The following is a 26,395-nucleotide window of genomic DNA, read 5'->3' as shown; positions in this document are numbered from 1 at the left end:
GCCTTTCTAACTCCCCTCTCCCGTTCTACACCCACATTTCACTAATATGAGATTATTCACATTTCCTTTCACATAAATTAGTTTTTTTCCATATTAAAAAAAATCATAGTCTTTTCCTTATTGGAAGTAGGTATTTATTGCTTTGTCAATCATTTTTGTAATCAAAGGCCCATCCCAAGGCTATTTCTTTTCTCTAATTTTTATACCATTCTATTAAACCTGGGCTGGAGCCATAGCACAGCATTGCCTTGCACACGGCCAACATGACCGACCCGAGTTTGATTCCTCTGCCCATCTTGGAGAGCCCAGCAAGCTACCAAGAGTATCTTGCCCGCAAGGCAAAACCTGGCAAGCTACCCATGATGTATTCAATATGGCAAACACAGTAACAAGTATCACAATGTTACTGGCCCTGATGAACACTGGGAGGACAGTGACCGTGACAGTCTATTAAACCTAAGGCAAGGATACACATTTTGCTGTCTGATGCCTAGAAATATGCTTAGGAGAACATACCCGTAATAACAGATTATGATATGGAAACCCCGTAGGAAGTGTTAAATGTCAATTTCATTACTTATCTTTTATTTAAATCTTAAAATAGTTTTATTGAAGATTGTCAAAATAAATACAACCAAAAGAATTAAATATATCTGTCAATTTTCTCATGATAACACATCAGAGCAATATTTTCAAAGGAAATCATTGGGAAAGGTCAATGCCAAGAGTGTGATGATTAGATAATAAAATTTTCAGTGATTTAATAAAATGTAATAGATATGGGTTAAAAGTAGCTCTGAGGCTATTTTAAAAGTTTTTTTTTAATGGGCAGGAGAATGAACTCAAGGCCTTACACATACAGGGTCAGTGCTAAACCACTGAGCTACATCCTAACCCTTAAAGTACTTTAAAAAATTATTTCCAGTTGTGAAAGAAGAAAAATAGTCTTTGGGACCATCTAATAGTTATTTCTAAACCATAGATTGTAAGCCATTTTTGGAAACATATATCTAATCAATAAGGTACTGTTGAATAAATTGTGAAATATTCATACAGTAGAATAAATGTAACCATCTAAAATTAGAAAACTGTTTAAATACTTATTTTAAAAAATATCTAAAATATAGGGCTAGCATGCTGAAAGTAGACTATACACCAAACTTGATTGCCTCTCAGTGCCTCTTTTGTAAACCACAACACCCAAAAGGAGAGAGAGAACAAAAGGTAATGCCCTCCATAGAGGCGGGCTGGGATGGGGGTGGGGGGGTTGGAGGGATACTGGGATCATCGGTGGTGGAGAATGGGCTCTAGTGGAGGGCTGGGTGCTTGATCATTGTATAACTGAAACCCAAGCACAAAAATTTGTAAGTCTACAACTGTACCTCATGGTGTTTCACTAATAAAACTAAAAAAAAAAAAATTAAATAACACCCAAAAATAAATAAATAAAATATAGTGCTAAACCAAAAAAAAGCAAAATAGGGAACAATAAAAGTGGTATAGACAATCTGTCTAAAAATGGAAGAAAGTCATATGTGTAGATTTATTTGAAAGGAATTTAAATCATCTGCATAAGATAGAAAAAGACATTTCACTATATATATATATATAAAACCTTTGAACCTTTGTATTGTCTAGAATTTTTAAAAAATCTATTTGAGTTTAAAAGCAACAAAGGTAGTAGTTAAGTGAACGGGCACAAATGAAAAGATTTTTTAAATCATGATTCATTTAAAACTAAGTATTTCAGCTCTGTGAAATATTTTATCTATTGGTTAAGAAAAAAAAAAGTTGTTGGTTTTTGCCTCCCACAAGTGGCTTTCTGGCATGGCCATGACCCCAGAGGCACACGGCCCTAATTCGAAGCCCAGCAGCTTTTGGCAGAAAAGTGAATAGACTGTGCATTGAACTATGGCTCTGTGTCCCTCGGGCAGGGAAAGGGTGTCTGTCTCTTCCATCTTCCCTCCCCCCCACCCCCGGCAGCATGGTGGCCGCCACCTCAGAGCTTACTGGACAGCCAGTTATGAGCTGGCGATGACGGAGCAACTGTAGCCTCATGGGATGGGGGAGGCAGAACCCGCATGTTCTTCCCACCCTGCCAAGGCCACGAGTTGTCCCCCATGAGTGGCTCTCCAGCACGGCCATGGCTCCAGAGGCACACAAACAAATATCATAACTATGCAGCTTTTGACAGAAGTCCCTCCAGACTTAATTAGTAAAATATCAGAAATCCAAAGTTGCACGGCCGCACAACATCGTGTGGTCTTCATAACCAGCAATAGAAAACAAATTATTTCACACTGCCTTTTCAGCATGTCTGATTGCTGGGGGAAAATTCCAAATAATAATGGTGCATCTTTTGTCGAAATAATGTAATCAAAGTAGAGAAAGAGTTAAGTGGAAATCATTTGCCTCACAGGCATCAGGAGAGGTAGAATGGGGGGTATATTGGGGTTCTTGGTGGTGGAAAATATGCACTGGTGAAGGGATGGGTCTTTGATCATTGTATGATTGAGACTTAAACCTGAAAGTTTTGTAACTTTTCTCACCGTGATTCAGTAACTAAATTAATTTAAATAAATAAATAAATAAGAAAAAAAGGTTAAATATTTTTGATTTTGTGGCCACATTCCGAGGTACTCAGGGCTTACTTCTGGAGAGGCTCAGGACGACCTTATGGGTGCTGGGGATCCAATGCAGATCGGCCTCATGCAAGGCAAGTGCCCTACCCACTATACTATCACTCTGGCCTCAAGAAAATTATTTTTAAAACCTTTCTACTGTTTCAGTTTGATTTGATTTTAATCTCCTGAATAGTTGTAATAGCCTCTACTTTTCTTCAGCCCCAACCTCTCCACTAAGCTTACGTAACTTTTTCTCCACACAGTAACTAGAGTAATAATTAAGTAAATAGAGGATGTGCAAAACACTTGAACTGAGTGGTATGTCTCCCTCAGAATAAAAGTCAAAATCCTTGCAGTGGCCTTTTGCTGTTACATAGATTTGAAATTTTCTTTGCTCAAATGTCCACCTGGTTGACTCTTGACTCCTTCCTTTCATTCAATTCTGAAAATGCCCCATGATGGAGACTTCACTTAATATCCTAAATGTCCTAAATGATTCTTCATCTCATCTTCATCTACCCTTTTTACATTTTATTATTTTTAGAGTAACACCTTAATATTTATAAATCTATTACTTAATGCTTAGTACCAAACATTAATAAATAAGTTTATGTTTGTTGTCTTCGTTACCACCCAAGAATACAAATTTCATGAGAATTGCATTCCATAACACTTAAAAAGAGTCCTGGAACATATGTTCAATAATTATTTATTAAATAAAAAAAGGAATGAATCCTCAGCGTTCCAACTTTTCAAAGATTTTCTCACTCTGCCTTATGTTTATACATATTTAAGTTAACAGCACTTTATGTTGTGTGTCAGTGTCACTGTTCAGCGATTTGCTCGAGCGGGCCCAGTAACGTCTCCATTGGAGACTTTGTTGTTACTGTGTGTGGCATATCGAATACATCATGAGTGGCTTGCCAGGCTCTGCCGTGCAGGCGAGATACTCTCGGTAGCTTGTAGGGGTTCTCCAAGAGGGGTGGAGAAATCGAACTCGGGTTGGCCATGTTGGCTGGGTGCAAGGCAAACGCCCCACTGCTGTGCTATCGCTCCAGCCCTATGTTGTGTGAACCATGTAATAGTTACTAAGACTCAAAGACTTTATGGGTGAATCAGTGATATAGCTTTTTATCTTAGTTTTGCCTCTCATAGACTAATCTTTTATGTGAAGTTAAATCTTAAATGGGGTTAAACCGTAGCATTTAATTTGGTGCTTTTCAGTGTAAAGAAAGCTTTATCTTGAGTCAGGCTAGCTAAGTGCCTATAAAGATGTACAGTTTCATTTTTCTCTCTTAATTTGTATGTTTTGGAAGGGAATGGTATTAATATTCAAATTTACATATTTTACTTGATTCTTAATTATAAAATGTCTACTGGGTTTTAGACATTAACTCTGGATTATGAGGTTTATAGTAACTTATTTTATATCATTTTTTTCAAATATATTAAGTATATATAAAGTATACTAGACCTATTCTTCAACAAATATTCTGAGCATTTCACTTTCAAAGTTACATTAAAAATATGATATATAAAAATAGGGTTCACAATGAAAATTCTAATTTTAAATTTATTTTGATCATTTATGTAAATATCTTTAGTAGGGAAATGAAAGTAAGTGTAATACCTTCTAGACTGATAAAAAATTAATGTGTGGTTGACATTGAGGCTAATGGTATGTTCAAAGATGACACGCCACTGGCTGAGCAAGTGAAAACAGAGATAGATAAATGGGACTATCTTAAACTAAGAAGCTTCTGTACCTCCAAAGAAACAGTGACCAAAATACAAAGACGGCCTACAGAATGGGAAAGAATATTCGCCGAATACACATCTGACAAGGGATTGATATCAAGGATATACAAAATACTGGTTGAACTCCACAAGAAGAAAACATCCAACCCCATCAAAAAATGGGGCAATGAAATGAACAGAAACTTTCTCAAAGAAGAAATCCGAATGGCAAAAAAGCACATGAGAAAATGCTCTACATCATTAATCATCAGGGAGATGCAGATCAAAACCACAATGAGATACCATCTCACACCTCAGAGACTGGCCCACATTCAAAAGAACAAAAGCAACCGTTGCTGGCGCGGATGTGGCGAGAAAGGGACACTCCTTCACTGTTGGTGGGAATGTCCACTGGTTCAGCCCTTCTGGAAAACAGTATGGACGTTCCTCAAAAAATTAGAAATTGAGCTCCCATTTGACCCAGCGATACCACTCCTGGGAATATATCCCAGAGAGGCAAAAACGTGTAGCCGAAGTGACATCTGCACTTGTTTGTTCATTGCAGCACTCTTTACAGTAGCCAGAAACTGGAAGAGACCTGAGTGCCCAAGAACAGATGACTGGTTAAAGAAACTTTGGTACATCTACACAATGGAGTACTATGTGGCTCTTAGAAAAAATGAAGTCATGAACTTTACATACAAGTGGTACAATATGGAAAGTATCATGCTAAGCGAAATGAGTCAGAAAGAGAGGGATAGACATAGAAAGATAGCATTCATCTGGGGGATATAGGGTAATAAAATATGAGATTAATGCCCAAGAATAGCTGAGAGCAACACCAGGAGAATTACTCCATAACTTGGAGGCCAGCTGGGTATTCTAGGGGAAAGGACAATTCAGATAGAAAGGGGAACACCAAGTGGAGGGTGTTTGGAGGATCCTCCCAGGAGGGGAGATGCAGGTTGAAAGTAGACTGGGCTGAACATGTTCGCCACTCAATGCCTCTTTGGCTGATCACAGCGCCCAGGAGGAAAGAGAGAACAGGGGGGAATGCCCTGCCACAGTGGCAGGGGGGGATGGGGGGATGGGAGGATGGGGGGGGAGGGATATTATCCTGGTGGTGGAAAATGGGCACTGGTGGAGGGATGGGTATTTGATCGGGGTATGACCGAGATCCAAGCACAAAAATTTGTAAATCTACAACTGTACCTCATGTCGTTTCACTAATAAAAAAGGAAAAAAAAAAAAATTAATGTGTGGAAGCCTGAGAGCCTAATTTAAAAGACCATCAGAAGATTTTAATTACTTAGCTGTAGAGTCACAGCTTTAATGCAAATTCTTGAATTATATTGCATTGCTTATCATCAGGTAACAAAAATCACACTTACAAGGCTCACAATTGCAATCTATTTCCCTACTGAAGCTAGGAGCACTCAGAAACAGTGAGTAACTATGAGATCACTAGAAACTCTATAATTCCTTTCTTTATATTTTAAGGTATTGAGAATTATTAACTAAATCTCCCAATTTAATATAAAATATGAAACTAATTTTAGAGAAGTTGTTAATTTCCAGTTTTAAATACTTTGGGGGAAATTATTAAATACATGACTCAAGGATCTTAAATAATTATTAACAAATCCTTAATGTTTTTTAATGAACTGTAAAAAAATGATACCCGTGTGTTTCATAAAAATGCTAGGATTTTGTTCTTAATGGGTTAGTTCCCCATATGCATAATTATTTGAAAAAGTTATTTATTTTGTAAATTAGAAACTTCCCATATTTTAAACTCAAGATTACTTTTTTATAAACTATTTATTTCCCAGGCATAATATTAATAACTTAGGGAATATAGCATATCAAGTGTAACCTATGTGGAGTTCCTTATTTGTTCCTTTTTTCTGACCTGGAAGAGATGTTAAGGAAATATTTGGTCAGGGTTCACTTACTCCATCTTGGCTTTAAATTTTATAGCACATTTGAAATGTTTACACATAGATTTATGATTTTTTCACTAACATTTACGTAGTTCAACTCAACAAAACTTTTTGTTAATTTGGGGGTGTTGGTTGGCCCAGTAGTCCTTAGGGGATAGTACTGGTTCTGTACTCAGGAGTGACCCCTGTAATGCTCAAGGGAAATATAATATTGCCAAATATTAAATGTGGCACTGGGATTTGAACCAGAATGTGCCAATTGCAACACAATAACACTACCTCCTGGACTATCTCTCTGGCCCTCCATAACAACTTAGTGTGTACTATTAATAAATACTTAAGAAGACTCAAAATTAAATGGAGACCATATTAATAATATGATCCTAAAGACCCCCAATCCCAATTATGGAATAAATATTAGTTTCAAAAACAGATGTAATGTGAAATGAAATACATAGTCTTATTTTCAGAAAGTATCTCAACTAATTTTTGCTGAATTCTTTAAATTCTGGTGATATTCAAGAAGTTGTGACATTAAGTAAAATTCATTTTGTTATCCATTATCTACATTCATAATTTCATATAAGCCTACTTCCATTAAGTGGCAAGAAAATTATTTTAAAAATACAATCTCCGTAATATGTAGAATTGAAGACTAGAATTTAGATATTCATATTCTTCATTAATTTTACCTTGACACATACTTATGATAAATTTGGTTTTAAAAGTAGATAATTTTAATCATGCTGAATACGAAATAAAGAAAAAATAGAATTCATCAAATGGAAATTATTGGCACTCAGATCCTAGTTGATATTTTCAAGTTCGAATAACAAAGTTTAACCTACTAAGTTTACTAAACTAAGTTACCTTACTAAGGTAAAATTGGAAAGATAAGTTGTAGTATATATCCAGTGGAGAAGAAAGTTAGATTTCTGATAATCACCTGCATTTAATAATCCACTTTCACATAAAATTTTGGGGAAATGGGTCTAGATTCTCTTCACTTAGAATTCTAAAGGAAGTACTTGTTAGCCACTTTTAAAAAAAAATCCATGTATTGCTTTAAGATAATTTAAGATAATTTTAAACTAGAATTGAAGAATGTGTCTAATTTGTCATGTAAATTGTGTCATAGCTGTGAAATCCATTTATGGTTCCTCTATGTTTAATATGTAAAGTAATTCCCCCAATAAATCATTCACCAGAAACATAAGCCTCAAGGCTCTTAGCTAATGATAGAGTACACTTAAAAAATAAACTTGAAGTCTGCTAAAGATCATAGCATTTAAATAAGTAGTTAAGTTCATGGAAAACTCTGTGTGTGTATGTGTTATGCTTTTATATTCATAAAGTGGCATTTTAAAGCAGCTGCAGCCCAAGAGCTCTGCTTCTGTCTTGTGATATTTGATAGAATCTAAATGAGGCCCAAAGGAATTTGCAGTCTAGGGTGAACACATTTTCATCTTGGAGAGTCTTTGCATTTCTCTTATATCTGAAGTTGAAGGGAGGATATGTGGTGGGGCGTGGGGGAGAAGGGTGCAATATATTTATACTCTAAAGCCAGTAAAGATAACATCCTAGAGCTTGGAATCTCCTTGCATACATTTAGAGGCCCTTAATCGCACTGAAGTATGTGTGAGAGTGCTTCTCTTGCCCCCAGTAAAGTGATGCCTCTTGCACTATGAAATAGGCTGTAGCCACCAGGATTGTTTCACTTGGTTGTAAATTAGAAATTTGCAAAAGGTGTGTGCCTTTTTTGTTTTGTTTTATTTGGAGGCTATATCCGGCAGTGCTCAGGACGTATTCCTGACTCTGCTAAGAGATCACTCCGGCCAGATGGACCTTAGGACCATCTGAGGTCAGCCGTTTGCAAGGCAAGCAACCAGCCCTCTGTATTAATGCTCTGGCCCCAGATGTGTGTCCTTTTAAGGTAGAAAATACCATCAGGGTTATAATTTATTTGAAACTTGCTCCTAATAGACCTCAGTAACTGAGGCTTGAATAGAGTGAATACCAAAGTCAGTGTCATTGTTGTTACTGATATTAAAGACCTTATAATTATTGATATTTCAATTTAAATATTAGCAGAAAGACTTTCTAGTGATTTTTGGATTGAGTCAACCTTCTCTTGGTGATCTTATCTTGCTTATGTTGTTTTGGACATGATGTGCTCTTGTGAACACAAATATATGTCCAAATCTTCATTTTAATAGTTAAAAATTATCTTAAGTTAAAGCAAAAATTCAGGTAATTACTTTCACTATTAATCAGTAATCTTTTGTCTCCTAATGTGTTCAGTACTAGTAGTTCAAGTGTCATCATTTTGTTTCAGATAATTATTAAAAGTTTTGAAATAAATCATTTATGTTAGCATAGGATTACAGTTTTTATGAAAAGACAATAAGATCTGGGATGAAAACATCTTCCCATTCATTTATTATTACGAATGTTTACAAATCGAGTATTTGTATCTTTTAAATTGGTGTTGACTTGTACAACAATTTTAGGATTTATTTTACAAGGATAATAATTTTTAAGTCAGCACAATGCACCAAATCTTCCTTGTTGTCCCCTTTATGTCTCTTTTTTCCAGTACCACTGGAAGCCACTGTGCCTAAGAACCACTGCCCACTGTGGGCACTGCCCTACCACATGCTGTTTCCTTTGCCTAAAATAACCTCCCAGCACCTTGCCACTTCAAATCCTTCACTGCAGTGGATCCCAGCTCTGACATCCCTATTTAGGAGACCTCTATGATCTTGTCCGACACAGAGCTTCCTCTGACTTTACTTATCTCCTGTATTACAATTCCACTTTCTGCTTTGGATTACAGATATTTGCGTGCATGTCTTTTTTTCCCAGCTGCAGCTCTTGCAAGTAAGAGTCTTTGATGTTGATCTTTCACAATATTTAGCACATGGGAGGGGCTAAATAATTATTTCTCAAATAAATAATCTTACTTCTTATCTTTGTTATTTTAACCTGCTTTTATAGTAGTTCATTTAGCACTGACATTGTAATGTAAATCTTTTCTGAAAATTACCTTACTGTGTGCTATTTTCCATATAATGCTGCTTAACACATTAAAATGAAGAAGGAGGAGGAGGCAAAGGAGGAGGAGGAAGAGAAGGAGGAAGAAAAGGAGTTAGAGGAAAATAGATTCCAGTAGTTTGAATGATGCACCTTCTTTAATCAAGGGAGCAGCTTCAGTCAGTTACCGTTTTCAATACAGACATATTGGTTCTATTGGTAAATAGTTGTGTGCTTTTGTCAGTGACATTACCCCTTGCTAGAGTTTATGCTTGCACTAGTCCTTCCATAAAAAGTGAACACAATTTAACATTATCTTTCTAGAGCCTCATCTCCTCTGTGATGTTCAAATTAGAAATAAGATAAGACCCAGAAATAAACAAAGTCAGATTTAGAATTTTCCATTATTTTTATTGGTAATAATTTATTGTCTCATTTTTTATCAGTTTTGTTAAAAAGGATTTGTGTAGAGGATTTGGGAAAACTAATATCTTTTATTTAAAAAAGAAAGAGAGATAAATGGATGGAAAACTTGTCAATTTGTAGTGTTCTGTGAAGCTATTCTACCGGTGGTTATCTGGTAGCTCCTAGAAGGACCTGTCAGAGAAGAACTCAGTTTCTGATGAATGCTTGTGTGGATCTCAGGGTGGTGATTTAGGCGACTCTCTGGATCTGGCGTTTCTTGGCAAGGTCATAGTGTGTCCCTTTAGTCACAAATATACTTCTGGCAGGGAAACAGAAAGCAAATCCTTAGAACAAGACAAATGTCTTTTGATTGGTCACTGGGACCTAAGCTAGTCAGTTTGGTCAGCCATGTCTCTTCAAAGTGACATAAAAACTGGTATTGACTTGGTCTTACTGTATTACCTAGCTCAGTGGTTTACAACATAGGTCCACTGATGGGTGCCAGTCCACAGTGTAAAAAAGTTAAAAACCATTGATCTTGTTCATGAATTTATTTGTAACTCTTGTCTTTTTTTTCCCACTCCTCAGTCAGAGATCCCTAGATAATAAGCAGGTTAATCTTGTTACCATTTGACAGTGTATCTGTTTCACTTGATGATTTGCCCAGGATTTAGAAGCTGTTGACACAGCTTGAAATACAGTGTAGTGGAGAGCAAGGTGCTACTAGCAAGAATTACAGAGGGCAATTTTAAAGATGCTAACCATGGAGGCTGACACTCACTGAATTTATCTCACAATTTTATCCAAACTGCAGTCAAAACCTATGAGCACTTGTTGCAATTCTCTCCACACCCCATATCTCCGCCTTTCCTCTCTCTCTCTCTCTCTCTCTCTCTCTCTCTCTCTCTCTCTCTGACTCTCTGTGTCTCTCTCGCTGTCTCTCTGTCTGTCTGTCTGTCTGTCTCTCTCTCTCTCTCTCTCTCTCTCACACACACACACACACACACAATTGGATCATAGCTATGAAAATCTCTTTCCATCATGACATGTAGTGAGTCATCAAGCCCGTGGATCTTTATTCCAAGTGCTAGTTGATGCTATAAAATTTCTGTAGGAATGCCAGAAAACAGTAATGAAGAAATGACATTGTTTCTCTTTTGCTAGTGTTAGCATGAAAGTGGCTTTTTCATGTGCTGGTGGGTTCTTGAGAACTGTATGAAAGATTTGTATGCAAAACTTGAAAGGTTAAAAGCTTGAGTTTATTTACGTAGATGTGTCCAGGTCCCTCTCCAAACATTCAGGCCTCTTTTCTTTCCATGTACATCACTTGTTCTGTCCTGGCACTGCTCATTCCCACTTATAACTTTCTAAATCCTAATCCTCATAGTCTACTAGCCTCCAGTGTATGATGACCTGGTCTGTTCCTACACTGTTTTCTATGGAGTATACTGAAATCTTGTCTTAAAATCTTCTGTATGACATACTGTCGCTGAAATCTTGTTGCCGGGCCTCTCTTGGATTGTACCTGGCAGTTCCCTGATCTCTCGGCCTTCCTTAATCTCAGGCCATGTGCCACAGTGTGCATGTGTGAGACTCCTGTGCTCAGTACCTGTCACTGGGCATTCGAGCTCAGCCTGAATCTGCTGCCTACACAGGCCTGTGAGCACCACCTGTACTTTGCAATCTGTCTGGAACTATGAGCCGTGTCTATATTTGACCATATGTCCGGGAATGCAAGCCCTACCTAATCCTGCAGTTAATCTGTGTATAGGTGAGTGTGCAAAGGAAGAGAGAGACTGGCCAAAGCCTTCCTTTTATCTGGTATTATATCCTACTCCCAGCCATCCCATTAACTATTTTGATTGTCCACCTGGCAAGATTTAAATTGACCAACTAAATTCATCTGGCCCTCCACTTCTCGACTCCCACTGTAACAGTAGGAGATTTTATTTGAGACCCATATGTTTTTCAGGAAAAGATATTAAAATACATGTGTTGTTTAGCATATTTGGACAAATTATTAGTTGGTTTCTTCGTATATTGTAGAAATTCTTACGTACCTAAAGAGTAGTAGTTTTTTTTTTTAGTCACTTACCAGAAAGATCAGGCCTGAGGTATTATGATAGTATATTTCTCATGAATTAAATTATATTCTTTATTCATAGAAACTTCTGTTAAAATAAAAGAATTTGCTGAATCATTTAAAGCATACTCTTTCACTGTATATAATCTTTATTCTTATAGAAGATGTTAATAGTCTGAATTTGTGTATAATATCTAGATACATAGTGAAATTGGGCCATATAAAGATATTCCACTGTAGCACTGTAGCACTGTTCTCTCGTTGTTCATCGATTTTGCTCGAGCGGGCCCAGTAATGTCTCCATTGTGAGACTTGTTGTTACTGTGTTTGGCATATCGAATACATTCACGGGTAGCTTGCTAGGCTTTGCCATGGGGGTGAGGTACTCTCGGTAGCTTGCTGGGCTCTCTGAGAGGGGCGGAGGAATCGAACCTGGGTCGTCCAGGACGGCTGTGTGCAAGGCAAACGCCCTACCCACTGTGCTATTGCTCCAGCCCAAAGATATTCCAAATCTCTGAAATGACTTCTACACCTACATGTGTGACTTTTGATGAGTAACTGAACTTTTCTAACTATCTATGAAGTACTAATAACATATCTCGATGTATTAATGAGAATGAAATGAGCAAATATGTGTAGTAAATTTAGAACCATTCTTAGCACAGACTCGATAAATCAGTCATTATTTCTATTCACATTATCAGTTTTTAAATCATTCATTTGTTTATAAATAAGAAAGTTAAAGTAATGTCATACTTTTCTCTCATCTCTTGTGATTTTATTTTTCCAATTGAGTTGAGAACCACAATAAAGCCTTGAACAGGTCGACTAAAAGCAATAAATTAATGATGATATAAAATAAAATTTATGGAAGGAATCCAGGAAGCTAGGTGTTGTGTACAATCATCATAAGGTTATAAATCATTTTTCATAGCAGTCACATGCTGAAAATTAATATTTGTTCATTAGAATATAATTTGAAACTTGGCTTTAATTTGCTAAACAAATAGATTATAAAACAACCATCTTCATACATATAGATATAAGATAAAATATTTAAGTTATTTCTTTAGAAATTCTCTAATAAAATCTTGTTTTATATACTAGGTACATCCATTTTACCTCTTAGAGCTTAGCAAATGCGCCATGTAATGTACGGTTTGATTTGTTGCTGTTGTATACCAAATGCATGTTTATACTTGCAGTGACTGCCCAAAATAAAATTCAAGTGAATATACTGATTCTTTTATTAATATATTCATTAATCATAGATGCCCCAAAATAAAAATCTTTTTTTAAGACTTTTTAAAGACTTTTTTAAAGACTTTAAAGACTTTTTTAAGACTTTTTTTAAAGACTTTTTTAAAAAAGCACTTCTACTGACATAGATTCCACATGTCAGTATAAGTGCTCTTTGTTTTGTTATAATTTGTTTTTATGTTTGAAAACAATTAAGAGTAATTTGCTCTAATCTCCTTTCTTCCTTTTGATCTAATATTGAAGTCACATTTCTGCCTGTGCTTTGTGTATGTGATAATGTAACAGAGCTGATAGAACTTCAGAACCACACCTCAGATCAGAAACAAGGATAGTCCCTACCTCCTTTGTGTCATATGTTATCTATTCTTGGAACTGGAATCATCAAATGATGCATGAAGTACATGTAGATGACTCCCAAATGTGCTAATTTCACTCACAGGTTGTCTTGTCACATCAGTTGCTCTCAGAGCAGAGGTCAAAAGAAACTTGATGCAGATCTTACTACTAACTGAAGAGAAAAAAGAAAATGGTTGTAGAAAGACAAAGAGACTTGCTAATAGCCTAAACCTTTGAAAAGTAACCCAGTAAGCAGTGGTGAGAGAATATCTGTAACAGTATCTGCCACCATCACAATTTTACCTAGTTCCTGTTTTCCACTCATCTGATGTCTGATTTTTAAAAACATAGGTCCTCTGTGTTGTATAGGTTTCTATATGCCAAAACCTCTTAGATGCTGCTTTCCCACTTCATTAAAGTGGTAAAGCCAGAAGTGTGGCTGAGAGCTAAGTTGTAAATGTCTGTGGTGCCTATGATTGAATGTATATTTTCCTGCATGATCATCCATTGTGGTGTTTGTAAGTGGCAAAAAAAAATGAGCCTGATTTGTTCTCCTTTGTAGAGCCAGGCCGAGGCCCACTACAAAGGAAGTAAACATGCCAAGAAGGTCAAAGCACTAGAGGCAACGAAAAATAAACCCAAAATGGTTTCTTCCAAGGACAGCGCAAAGGCTAATCCCAGCTGCTCCATCACGCCAATCACAGGCAACAGCTCTGACAAATCAGGTCAATGATACTTTTTGTTCTTTACATTGTGTTCCTCCCAGTTCCCTTCACCCCATTTTTCTCCCCCCAGCTGCTGCATGATATTCTCCATGATATGTTTTTATAAATATGAATATGTTTCCTTCACAGGAAGGGTTATGTGTTTCCACAAAATCAAAGCATTTGATATGTTACCATTCCATGTTGCTAAATATATACACTTAAGTATATATATGTGTGTGTGTGTGTAAATATATAGATATATAAATGTCTATGCATAAAAGTAATTAGACAAAATGGATTTAAAACATGAGTTTATCATTTCCTTGTTCATTTTGCATGTGATTTTTACCAAAGAATCTAGTAATTTTTAATAAATAATTTATTAAATTTGTTTATTATATAGATATGTGGTATTCCCTTAGCCAAACAGAGACTTAAGAAAAAGTGGTGGGGCAAAATATAAAGTTTTTTGGAAGATTAGCATTGCATTATTAAGTGAATGTGTTGATGTGTCTAGTAATAAAATAATTTGATTTTAACTTCTCCCTCAAAGTTGAAAATTAACACCAAAATTTTAAGAGACTCTACAAAGTTATGAAGAGACTAACAATACAACTTTATGTCAATTGAATTGAACTTTTAGTGCAAACACCTCTTAAGAAGAGTCTATATTTTATCGCCCTAGTGAATCTGCAATATTTCTGAATAGATTCAAACTGTTTTAGCGGAAAGAAGGGGAAAATCATTTTTTCCATTATGTATACCATGAAATTGGATGCTTAATAGGTTTTTTTATGCACTCACACTTACTTGCCCCTCAGAACCCAAGATAGATAGTCATCTTGTTGTGTGACTAATTAGGGAGGCATCTGTTAGAAAGAACTCAGACCCTTTCTTCTCTTGGAAACACACATACTTATGACTTCTGCTTTTCAGAATTTGAGGAGAAAGCTTAAGAATAATTTCCTGCACCCGAGAAATTGCTCAGAGATAAAGGAGACTATCTTGTATCCTGCTGAGCTGGTCAATCCCTGGTCCCACTTATGGTTCCGGAGAACCATGAGGGATAACTTCTGAGTACCCAGTCAAGAACAGCTCTACAGAGTAGCACTGGGTGTGCCCCCACAAACCAAACAAATATAGATGACCCCACTATGGCTTTGCAGAGTCATGAGAAAAGCAAGTCAAATAGGAAAAGTTGAAGTAGTTTCAGAAAAGCCTATGAAAGAAAGAAAATGCAGGAAAGAGCTGTTGTTATTGATTAGATGCCATAAATGTTGTTTCCAAAATTCTTTAGCATCAAAATAATGGATTATGATGCTTTATTTTGAAAGGGCCTCCCTAGAAGTACCGGGGAGGAAAAGGTACTTCCAGTGACACTGATGACCTATTCAAGCATTTAGGTCTAGTTTAGTTTAGCTTAGAGAGTTTTGGTTCTTGGGCCAAATGATGTGTTGCTAGAGACCACTAGGGCCACAGCCAGTAATATTCAAGGGTCACCAGGGTATCATCCTGTGGTTACCAGGATTATACCTGATGGTACTGTGGTAGGGTCTCATACCTCTCAGGCATGGGCTCCAACCCTTTGTACTCTCTCCAATGTAGTTAACACTCTTTGTTCCTTCTTTGATAAAAGTAAGTAAGGCCCTCCCATTGTTCATCGATTTGCTCGAGCGGGCCCAGTAATGTCTCCATTGGAGATTTTGTTGTTACTGTGTTTGGCATATCAAATACATCACGGGTGGCTTGCCAGGCTCTTCCATGTGGGCAAGATACTCTCGGTAGCTTGCCGGGCTCTCCGAGAGGGGCGGAGGAATCGAACTTGGGTCGGCCATGTTGGCTGCGTGCAAGGCAAACGCCCTATCGCTGTGCTATCGTTCCAGCCCTTCCTTCTTTGATAGAGATATGAATTAAGAGCATCTGATGAAAAATTAGAAAACTGAGATATTATACCATATTTCTTCTCTTCTAAATAATCAACCCTTTTTGTGTGAAACAACCCTCTGTTAGAGGTTTTTTTTTTCAACCCCAGTTATGCACTTTATCCTTTGCAGTACTAAAAAGCAAACTTTTTAAAAATTTTTAAGTGAAGGTTAGTGTCTTTCACTCTTTTAGCTTCTTTTTTTGCATCTTGAGCTAAGAGCCTACTTGATGGTTAGTGTAAACATCCCAGTGTTGCTCATGTGTGTGCTTAAAGCTTCCCTAAAGTGTATTATTATTTGGGGATTGTTTTTCTCAGGTAATAACAAAATAAGAAATAAAGTGCTGAAGATAGAAATAGAAAAGAATCAATAAGAAAACAATTAATAATAGAGTCAATACTTTATAAGAAGAAGGGACTGTGTGGTTTTTTAAAATAGGAAAAGATGTAGGAGATAGGGAAAAAGTTACAGATTAGGGAATGGACCCAATGGAAGGCCAGTGTAGAAACAAACTCCAAATAAAGGGGGTTTGTATACCTTTTACCTACCTGATATTCAATGAGTTTACCTTTAAAAATAAAAGTTTAACAGTTCAAGACTTTGATGCTAATTCTTAATTGATGTGAAAGCTTAGAAAGAATTTTTAAGTGATTATAGGCCTGTTGAGCAGTAAGAACACACTAGGACTAAGAACAGAATTAGTTTAAACAAGAAAAGACACAAGAATGGGGAGAGGTCTAAGTAAATCTCAACCACAGAATCATTTCATTGGTAGCTACATGGAGTTCTTCAGACCTAAACCCTCCACTTCTCACATTTCTGTATCCACCACCCAAAATACTTTGGTCTAAAAGGATTGGCCTCCCTCATCACTTCACTGTATGGGCTTGAACTAGAAGTAACTGAAACCACTGGAAACCACTTATATTTGAGAGATATGTGATTTTTCATGTTTCCTCTTTCAAAATCCATTTTAATTATTTTAGAGCCATTGGTTGAATCATTTAAATAAATTCCTTATTCTCTACTTTTTACAAAATAAACACTAGTAAAATTGTTTTTTATATATAGCAAAAATAATACCAAACTGTTTCAAATAGCATTATTTAAGCATAAAGTGGATTGCATAAAGTGGGTTGCATTTGCTAAATGCATGTACTTTTGTCATCTTCATCTGGTAAGTCTGCTTTGGAACAAAAATTCACATATATTCTTTATAAATATTTTTAGTTGGAAAGTTAGAAACTCTGCTCTAACAGCAAACATTATAGAAATAAATCTCTGTTTCTTAAATTATTGGTCACAACCACTTTTAAGGTCACAACTTTTTAACTTGTTTTAAGGCCAGAGGTGTAGTATATTGGTTGGATGCCTGTCTTGCACATTGCCAGCCCTGGTTAAGCTCCGGCACCACATATGATCCCCTGGGCACTGTCAGGAGTTATAACCTGAGCACAGAGTCAGGAGTATGCTCTGAGAACTGTCAGATATGGCCATAAAAAATCTCAAAAAAAACTTTTGTTTTAAAACAAATCACTGTATGATTTATTCTTAAGTGTTTGATTTATTTACCTAGTTTATAAATCTATAGCCCCAGTGCTGCGTAAAAATATCTAGGGCAAACATTAGGGAATATTTAAGAAACCCTTGTGTAAATGATGTAATATGTAGCTATTGTTGCCTGTTTCTAAATACTTAAAACACTCACAGTTTTGTGGTCGTCACAAATAGTTTTTTAACAAGTTTTTATTATAGTTAAAGCCCTGTTTCAGGAGAATAAAAGAATAAAAGTCCTTCATAAATGGTCTGGAAGGATACAGAGAGGAAGGGAGAGGAAGATGAATGGTAACTATGGAGCTTAGTTGACAGAAATGTTTTATCTCAGACAACAATGCTTTTAAAGGGTCAGCCAAACATTAGAGTAACAGTCACAGTGAACAATCATGGTTGACTGGCAATTCTTGTGAAACTGAAATTCACTGGCATTGGCCATCTTCTGAATGGAGAGCTCCTGTCAAGTAGGCTTTAGGCGTAACTATGTGATTCAAAAACGTTTTGAATAAAACTGAAAAAGTCAGTTAGTTGATATCTCAGCTGCCAGAGTTTAAATATCTAGGCACTCACCACACCCAAAGGATTGATTGGTTTACACTTTAGTCTTTCTCTTGTTTTAGCCTCAAAAATTTAGCAAAAGAGTGTTGTTTAATTAGGGCAAATACAGAGGGAGAGAAAACAGCCGTGTTTGGTGGATAGAACTTCTGAAAGAACAGCATCTGGAATTCACTGAACATCAGTCACATAAAGTGTGATATTTTTTTTTTGATCTGACAAGGAACTCAGGAACTATAGATGACCTCTCTCTTTTCACAGAGAGGACCTAATGTTCTCATAAATGCCTTGTGTATCTTCCACTACCTAGAACACATTCTTACCAGCTGTTTTGCATTTTGCTTGATTTTTTTTTGTTTTACATGTTACATTTGGATACATAATTTGGCTTGTACTGTGTTTGATTCTGTGTGATACAAAAAGATTTGTTATAATGAAGCTATCATGTCAAAAATTTCAAATTATCAAGGAAATCGTTATAATTTTTCTCACTTCAGTAAACAATATGAGTTTGAAATACCATCCAAAAAAACTATTTATTATAAGAAGAAGCTCTAACTATATGTTATATATATATATATATATATATATATATATTCATGCAGAATTTAAATGAGAATAGCTGACTCACCCAATTTTAGAAGTTGGGATAGAAATAAATATAAAATCCAAAGAATGGCCTCCAGGTCTCCCAGGATTCATCTAACTTTTAATGATGCCATCACTGAGGGTTCAGAACTTGGTAGGAAGGAGGAGAAATGTGCTTTGGGAGAATCAGGGTCAGAACACAGCAAGCATTAGGCAGCTTTAAAAAGATGACTAGAACATATTGGCCAGACACTCTGCCCAAATTTCTCCCTGGAGTTCAAGTGTCATAATGCCATATGACAGTATACTTTGCCGTGATAATATGTCTCATATATCAAATTGAATGCGCTTTTGTCACGGCATTTAATGACTCATAACAGGTTCACAAAATACAAAACATTTCAAATACCTTGTTTCTTGAAAATAATAAAATATTGTGATAATCAATCTAATGATAAAGTGTCGAGGTAGTCAATCTAATGGTCCATATGTCTAGTTTTTAATAGGAATTGTTTTTTAAAATTAATTAGATATCCAGATGAGGAGATTCATTTCTGTTTTAAAGTATATCAAGCTACTTAGAGCTAAATGATCTTTAATCAGTTGCTGCTAAACATATGAAAGCAGATGGAATGATTCAAAATGCAATCAATATATTTATAAGTGCAATTAAGAGCAAAAATGATGAAACCAGTGTGTTCTCCTGAAATATAGCAATAGGAGACTTAACATTTGTTCAGTTTGCATAGTCGAATCACTATATGGCTTTGTGTAACCCTCCGAAGAACCCTTTAACAGGTAGACTTGAAAATAATAGTCATCTTTCATTCATTCATGCAATAAACATTATATCCACTATTTATATTCACTCAGTAGTCTTTAATCTCTTACACCAGTGTATCTTCTCAAACACTGGGTTTCAAGAATGAATATAAACACAAAATGTTCTTGCCTTCATTCTTCTAAGCCAGTATTTTTATTGTTATATGATTATTGTTCTTGTTGGATATTAGGACTGCATAGAAAAATAATATATAGTCACCACATTTAAACTACCGCCAAAAAACATAACCAAAAAATGCTTTGGTCTTGTAAACATTAAATGAGTTGTAGGAGGTTACATAGTTTATATCCCAGTACGATCTGAATAGGAATTCAAGGTTTCCCATTTCATGCATTTTAAATTATTTCCATAACTTCTACACTTTTCTGACTAGAGTAGTAAATACCAGTATCCAAAACAGCACAGTATGAAACCAGTTTTTAAAGATCTAATGAGTACAACCATACAGTACCTTAATATACCTTTCAGTACCTTAATATACCTTTCAGTACCTTTCAGCACTGTGTGCTTTTGCTTGATGAAAATTTCTCAGGTGCCTCACACCTGAGTGTCTCACAGAGCACTTATCATTAAATCACAGATCCATATGATTTGCCTTGAAAGGCAGCAGTTTGGCTTTTTATGGTCACCCTCTTGCCTTATGAAAATGCATTTTCAATTTTGTTAGAGCTTTTCTGCCAGTTAGAACAAATGGAGACCCTCACCAAGTCATATTTTATGGGTTACCATGTGTTTCAAAGTTTTTATGTGTTGTTACAAATAAGAGCACATTTTCCAAATGACAACTTCTCATTTCCACTGACTGCTCTAGGACTTCATCCATTAGCCAGCAAGGTCTTCCTAAGTGTCTCTTCCCTCCTTCCTGCCTCTAGTACGTGGACCTTGTGCTGTGCAGTAGAAGAAAATAATAGTTTTCTGCCTTGGCAGTCTCTGTCAGGTATAGACAAGCACCATCATAAATTTGGCATGCATCTATCAAGTCCAAGAGACTGAGATTTAGTATCTCTTATAAAATAATAGATTAACTATATTTATGACAGACATCTTATGTCTGAAATTCTGCAGTACAACATGTAGAACATAAATTGAGTTCCATCTGTCTAAAAGGAACAAACCATTATACTAAGACTCATATTTTTTATGAACTGTACAGGTATCATTAAGATTTCCAAAGTTGACTTAAAAATGAAATTGCCTTCATCTTTGCTTATGTACCTTGAATTTGACAACACCCTGCCATGTAAGACTGAATATTCTTAGGTATTAGATGTTTATCATCTTATGGAAACTAACTTCTGAAACTTTTGAACATTCTATATTATTTTGAAATAATACATTGTTAGTTCTTCCACAAGTGAAAGTTACTCCATAATGTTGCTCTAAGAAAATGAACTAAAAGTTGAGATTGACCTGTGATTTATTGAAGATCTATTAACTGATGATTTATTAGAGCATTATGTTACTAATTCCAACAAAATAAAACCTTTGGTATTACTATTAAAAACTTCTTGATTTCAAATATATTTATTGCTTAACTGGTATTCATCTCTAATAGCTACATTTATTTGCAATATTCCTGCACTGGGATATCCCACTTCTGACACATCTGTTTGAGGCTGGAGCGATAGCACAGCGGGTAGGGCGTTTGCCTTACACGCGGCCAACATGGCCGACCCGAGTTCGATTCCTCCGCCCCTCTCGGAGAGCCCGGCAAGCTACCGAGAGTATTCGATATGCCAGACACAGTAACAACAAAGTCTCCAATGGAGACGTTACTGGGCCCGCTCGAGCAAATCGACGATTCCTGCACTGAAAGATATTGGAATATTAAAGGACTGAACTGTTTTGTAAATATAAAACTAAATGTCCTACTAAATGTCCTAAAGATTTTAAAAAGGTTAATACATAGATTTTATGGCATTCCACTTATTTTCTTACATGGAAATTAGCATACAGCATTTTGGGTTTAGAACAAACTTTTTAAAAAAAATTTTTAATAGTGAGACATCATGAGGTACAGTTACAGACTTACACATTTTTGTGCTTGGGTTTCAATTATACAGTGATCAAATACCCATCCCTCCACCAGTGCCCATTTCCCACCACCACGGATCCCAGTAACCCTCCCATGCTCCCATCCCCCCATCCCACCCTGCCTCTGTGGCAGGGCATTCTCTTTTGTTCTCTCTCTCTTATTGGGTGTTGTGGTTTGCAAAAGAGGCAATGGGTGACAATCATGTTTTGTCTATAGTCTACTTTCAGCATGCTTTTCCCATCCTGTGAGGATCCTCCCAACACCTTTATTTGGTGTTCCTTTCTCTATCTGAGCCCCCTTTTCCCCTAGCATTTGTGGTTGGCCTCCAAGCCATGGAGTAAAATTCCTGGTACTAATATCGGCCATTCTTGGGTGTTAGTCTCCTATATTGTAGAACAAACTTTTTATTGCTTTTGTTTGTTTGAGATTTGTTTTTGAGGGGGTTGCACACACAGTGATGCTCAGGGGTTACTCCTGGCTCTGTACTCAGGAATCACTCCTCGCAAGCTCAGGAGATCATATGGAACACAACGTATCAAACCACAGTGAGCCACATGTAGACAAGTGGCTCACTTGGTACTATTCATGGTACTATTCATGGTACTATTCATGGTACATGTAGGCAAGTGGCTCACTTGGCACTATCCATGGTACTATTGCTCTGGCCCCACTGGACAAGTTATTTATTGTATTATTTCAGAAAATTTTTGCCCAAGTTTTGATTAAAACATAAAACATTATTACTATTCAGTTCAATGTTTTTATAATTACTTTGAAAACATCATTAACAGATCTTCTGTCCATATTGCATATAGCATTTTACACTAAGGAAAACATTTTGGGAAGTAAAATAAATAGAATAAACCAAAATCCATAAAATGTTCATTCCAATTCACCAATTATTTCTTCTTCCTATATTCTATATCAAGAAAAAAATCCCAAATACAAACAAACCCAAATAAAGCACTATGATTGAAGATTATAGCAGATTATAAGATTATAGACCATTACAGCAGTATTTCTATCAAATTAGAAAGATCTTCAGTACGAGAAAATCATTTAAATAATTTTTCTCAACAGAATATTATGCAACCTTAAAGTAAATAAAAGTGCAATAAAATAAATGAAAAATGAAATAAAAAATAAAAAAATAAAAGTGTAATGGATTTAATTATATTATTTGATCACTTGATCACTTGACTTCCCATTAGTCATCAATTTGCTCCAGAGGGAACTAGTAACGTCTCCATTCGTCCCTGTCACATGCTAGTGTAGCCCAGTGGCGTCTGTTTGTTCTAGGAACACAAAGAGCCTCAAACCGATCGTTTAGGATCTTAATGAAGAAGTCTGACCATCTCGTAGGTGGGTGGCCACATGGGCGGCCACGTGGTCTTTTGATATCCTGTGGAATCCAGTTGGTAATGGCTCTAGTCCTCTCTCTTCCTCCTGCACAACTCAGGTGCCAGGTCATTCGTCACGTTGACTTCTCGACCTAGGTACACATAACTGTTGCATTTGGAGATGGTCATTCCATTGAGAGCGAATGAAACATTGGGAATGAGACTGTTTCTCATAAACATTGTCTTCGTGAGATTCAGCTAAGGTCCGACCTTTCCACACTCACGGTCAAAGTCGGCCAGCATTTGTGCCACTTGGCTAAGTTTGGAGTCATTAGAATGATGTCATCAGCAAAGTGGAGGTGGTAAATACACTTACCAACCTTCTATCTTCACTCCCATTCCTTCCCATTCCAGTCGTCACATGATGTTCTCAAGGGTGGCACTGAAGAGTTTCGGTGAAATGGTATCACCCTACCGAACCCTTCTCTTCACATGGATGATAACTTCTTTGCATAATGGTGAGATCCTGGTAGTGAATCCGTAATACAGCTCACAGAGGATCCTGATATATTGAGTATGAATGCCCTGATTGGCTAGGGCTTCGATGACTGCTTCTGTCTCAACAGAATCAAAGGTCTTCTTTAAATCAATGAAAGTTAGACAGAGCAGCATCTTGAACTCCCTGGAAACCTCAATGAGTTTGTTTATTGTGTGGATATGGTCGATTGAGCTGAATCCTTTGCACAACCTGGCTTGCTCACATGGTTGTCCTTCATATAGTGTTCTGCCAATCCTATTCAGGATGACCCAAGTGAACAGTTTATAGATAACAGACAATAGGCAGATCGGGCAAAAGTTGCCAATGTCATGGATGTCTCCCTTCTTGTACAGTAGTACAGTCCTGCTGGTTTTCCATTGGGATGGAACCTTGCGTTCAGACAGGTAGCACGTGAAGAGCCGAGCCACTGTATTGATGAGTACTGATGGAAGGTTCTTCAGATGTTCAGGTCTGACCTTGTCTGGGCCAGGTGCTGTTCATTTCTTTACTAATGAAAACGAACAGCATGTCAGATTTCAGAAGGGAGAACGTTGGGAACGACATATCCATCCTGTGGAATTTGGTATGTGGGCTAATAGAATGTCAGGAACAAGTCCATTTCTAATTAAACCCCCAGAACCCTCATTAATCCCCCAGATTCATGTTAAACACCAGAAATGTGTCAACCTGGACAATGTGAGCCCTCCTCTCTAGAAAACATCCTGTTTGGAAGCTGGATACTTGATAAATAAAAAGGTCATAGACGATGTGGAAATTAAAAGAAGACCCAGAGAAATGTGTTAAGTCCTCTATGCCTGATGGACTTCCTAGTAGAAAAGAAAATCTGGTTTCTTAATGGAGGAGAAAAGGATGCTCATTAGAATATTCCATAGGACTTGAGTTACAAAAGGCTGCCGTTTGATTATCTGAAGTAGTGAATGGACTTTTGAGAACTAGCAAAGGACTTTCCAGTGATAGTAATAAAGTGGTTGAAATGTTGACTAGGGACAGAAATTAAGATACAGCGATGTCGGTTGGAAGCTTGCCATAACTGCTAGTGGGGAGAGGGCAGCAAGGCTAGAGGACGGATGACTCTGACAATGATAGCTGGAAATAATCACTCTGAATAAGAACTGAGTGCTGAAAGTAGGTAAAGGGACAAATATGAGCAATAGCACAGCGGGTAGGGCGTTCGCCTTACAAGCGGCCAACATGGCCTACCCGAGTTCGATTCCTCCGCCCCTCTCGGAGAGCCCGGCAAGCTACCGAGAGTATTCGATATGCCAAACACAGTAACAACAAAGTCTCCAATGGAGACGTTACTGGGCCTGCTCGAGCAAATCGACGATCAACGGGAGGGCCTTTACCTTACCTTACCTTACCTGTACTGCAGGACTGGAGCGATAGCACAGCGGGTAGGGCGTTTGCCTTGCACGCAGCCAACATGGCCAACGCGAGTTCGATTCCTCCACCCCTCTCGGAGAGCCCGTCAAGCTCCTGAGAGTATCTCACCTGCACAGCAGAGCCTGGCAAGTTACCCATGACGTATTCGATATGCCAAACACAGTAACAACAAGTCCCAAGATGGAGACATTACTGGGCCCAGTGGAGCAAAATCGATGAACAACGGGAGGACAGTGAGAGTGACCTGTACTGCAAACCATAAACCATAATGCCTAAAAGGAGAAAGAGCGGAGGGGTTGGAGAGAGAAAGAAAGGTGTCTGCCATAGAGGGAGGCGCATACGGAGAGGGAGGAGGTAATCTGGGGACATTAGTGGTAGGAAATGTACTCTGGTGAACATATGGGTGGCGTCATGGACATTGTTTAACTGAAACCCAATCATGAGCAACTGAGTAACTATGTATCTCACTGTGATTCATTTTTTAAAAGAGTATTTAAAGAAAGATATAGTGAAGAGATGGACAGAAGTGCTGAGGTTCTTAACTCCTTTTTTTGTGCCATGGATTCCTGTGGATGACTAATGAAACTATTCTCAGAATGTCACAGTCCTCCCATTGTTCATCGATGTGCTTGAGTGGGCCCAGTAACGTCTCCTCCGTGAGACTTGTTGTTACTCTGTTTGGCATATTGTAGCTTGCCAGGCTCTGCCATGCGGGCGAGATACTCTCGGTAGCTTGCCAGGCTGTGGTTTTAAATTCATAGAACCACACATAGTTTCACCAAACCAATATATATAGATATATACATATATATATCGATTTGCTCGAGCGGGCCCAGTAACGTCTCCATTGGAGAATTTGTTGTTACTGTGTTTGGCATATCGAATATAACTTTGTTGTTACTGTGGTATAGCACAGCGGGTAGGGCGTTCGCCTTACAAGCAGCCAACATGGCCGACCCGAGTTCGATTCCTCCGCCCCTCTCGGAGAGCCCGGCAAGCTACCAAGAGTATTCGATATGCCAAACACAGTAACAACAAAGTCTCCAATGGAGACGTTACTGGGCCCGCTCGAGCAAATCGACGATCAACAGGAGGGCCTTTACCTTTTACATATATGTGTGTGTGTGTGTGTGTGTGTGAAATTGTCAATTTTGTTTAGATACAATAATATAACAATGAGACATTCAATAATATCTAGCAATTGGTCTAATATCTACAATAATTTTCAGTCATAAGTATAAATGTTTTCCATGGAAAATACATTAACTGGTGAAAACATTTTTATCTCTACTGGTGAGAAGGTTATAGGTACTACTAAGACAGCCATAGTTTATTCACTTCTTTTATAATAGAAATACTACATTTCAAGTGTAGTTCGATAAAATTAGAATGCATCTTTATGTCTTCAAGTTCAAGGATCCAGTGAATTCATAGACCCCTAAAAAGTACAGAAACGTCGAGTTTAAAATGTTAGTTTAATGTAGAAT

The 26,395-nt window shown here is 37.1% G+C and overlaps 1 protein-coding gene across 4 annotated transcripts in view; it reads left to right on the top strand.

Moving 5' to 3' along the window:
• Nucleotides 1-26,395, top strand: part of ZNF385B (zinc finger protein 385B) — a 385,075-nt gene that overhangs the window by 335,015 nt on the left and 23,665 nt on the right. For all 4 annotated transcript variants that reach the window (XM_056110152.1, XM_056110153.1, XM_056110155.1 and 1 more), the window contains one exon: nt 13,984-14,146. In XM_056110152.1, the coding sequence (XP_055966127.1) occupies nt 13,984-14,146 (163 nt within the window). The remainder of the gene's footprint in view (nt 1-13,983; nt 14,147-26,395) is intronic.

This window comes from Sorex fumeus, unplaced genomic scaffold (genome assembly GCF_029834395.1).
Source record: "Sorex fumeus unplaced genomic scaffold, SorFum_2.1 ptg000009l, whole genome shotgun sequence".
Lineage (NCBI taxonomy): Eukaryota > Metazoa > Chordata > Mammalia > Eulipotyphla > Soricidae > Sorex > Sorex fumeus.
The sequence above is the reverse complement of the archived record's forward strand: the minus strand, read 5'-3'. Positions and strand labels throughout refer to the sequence as shown.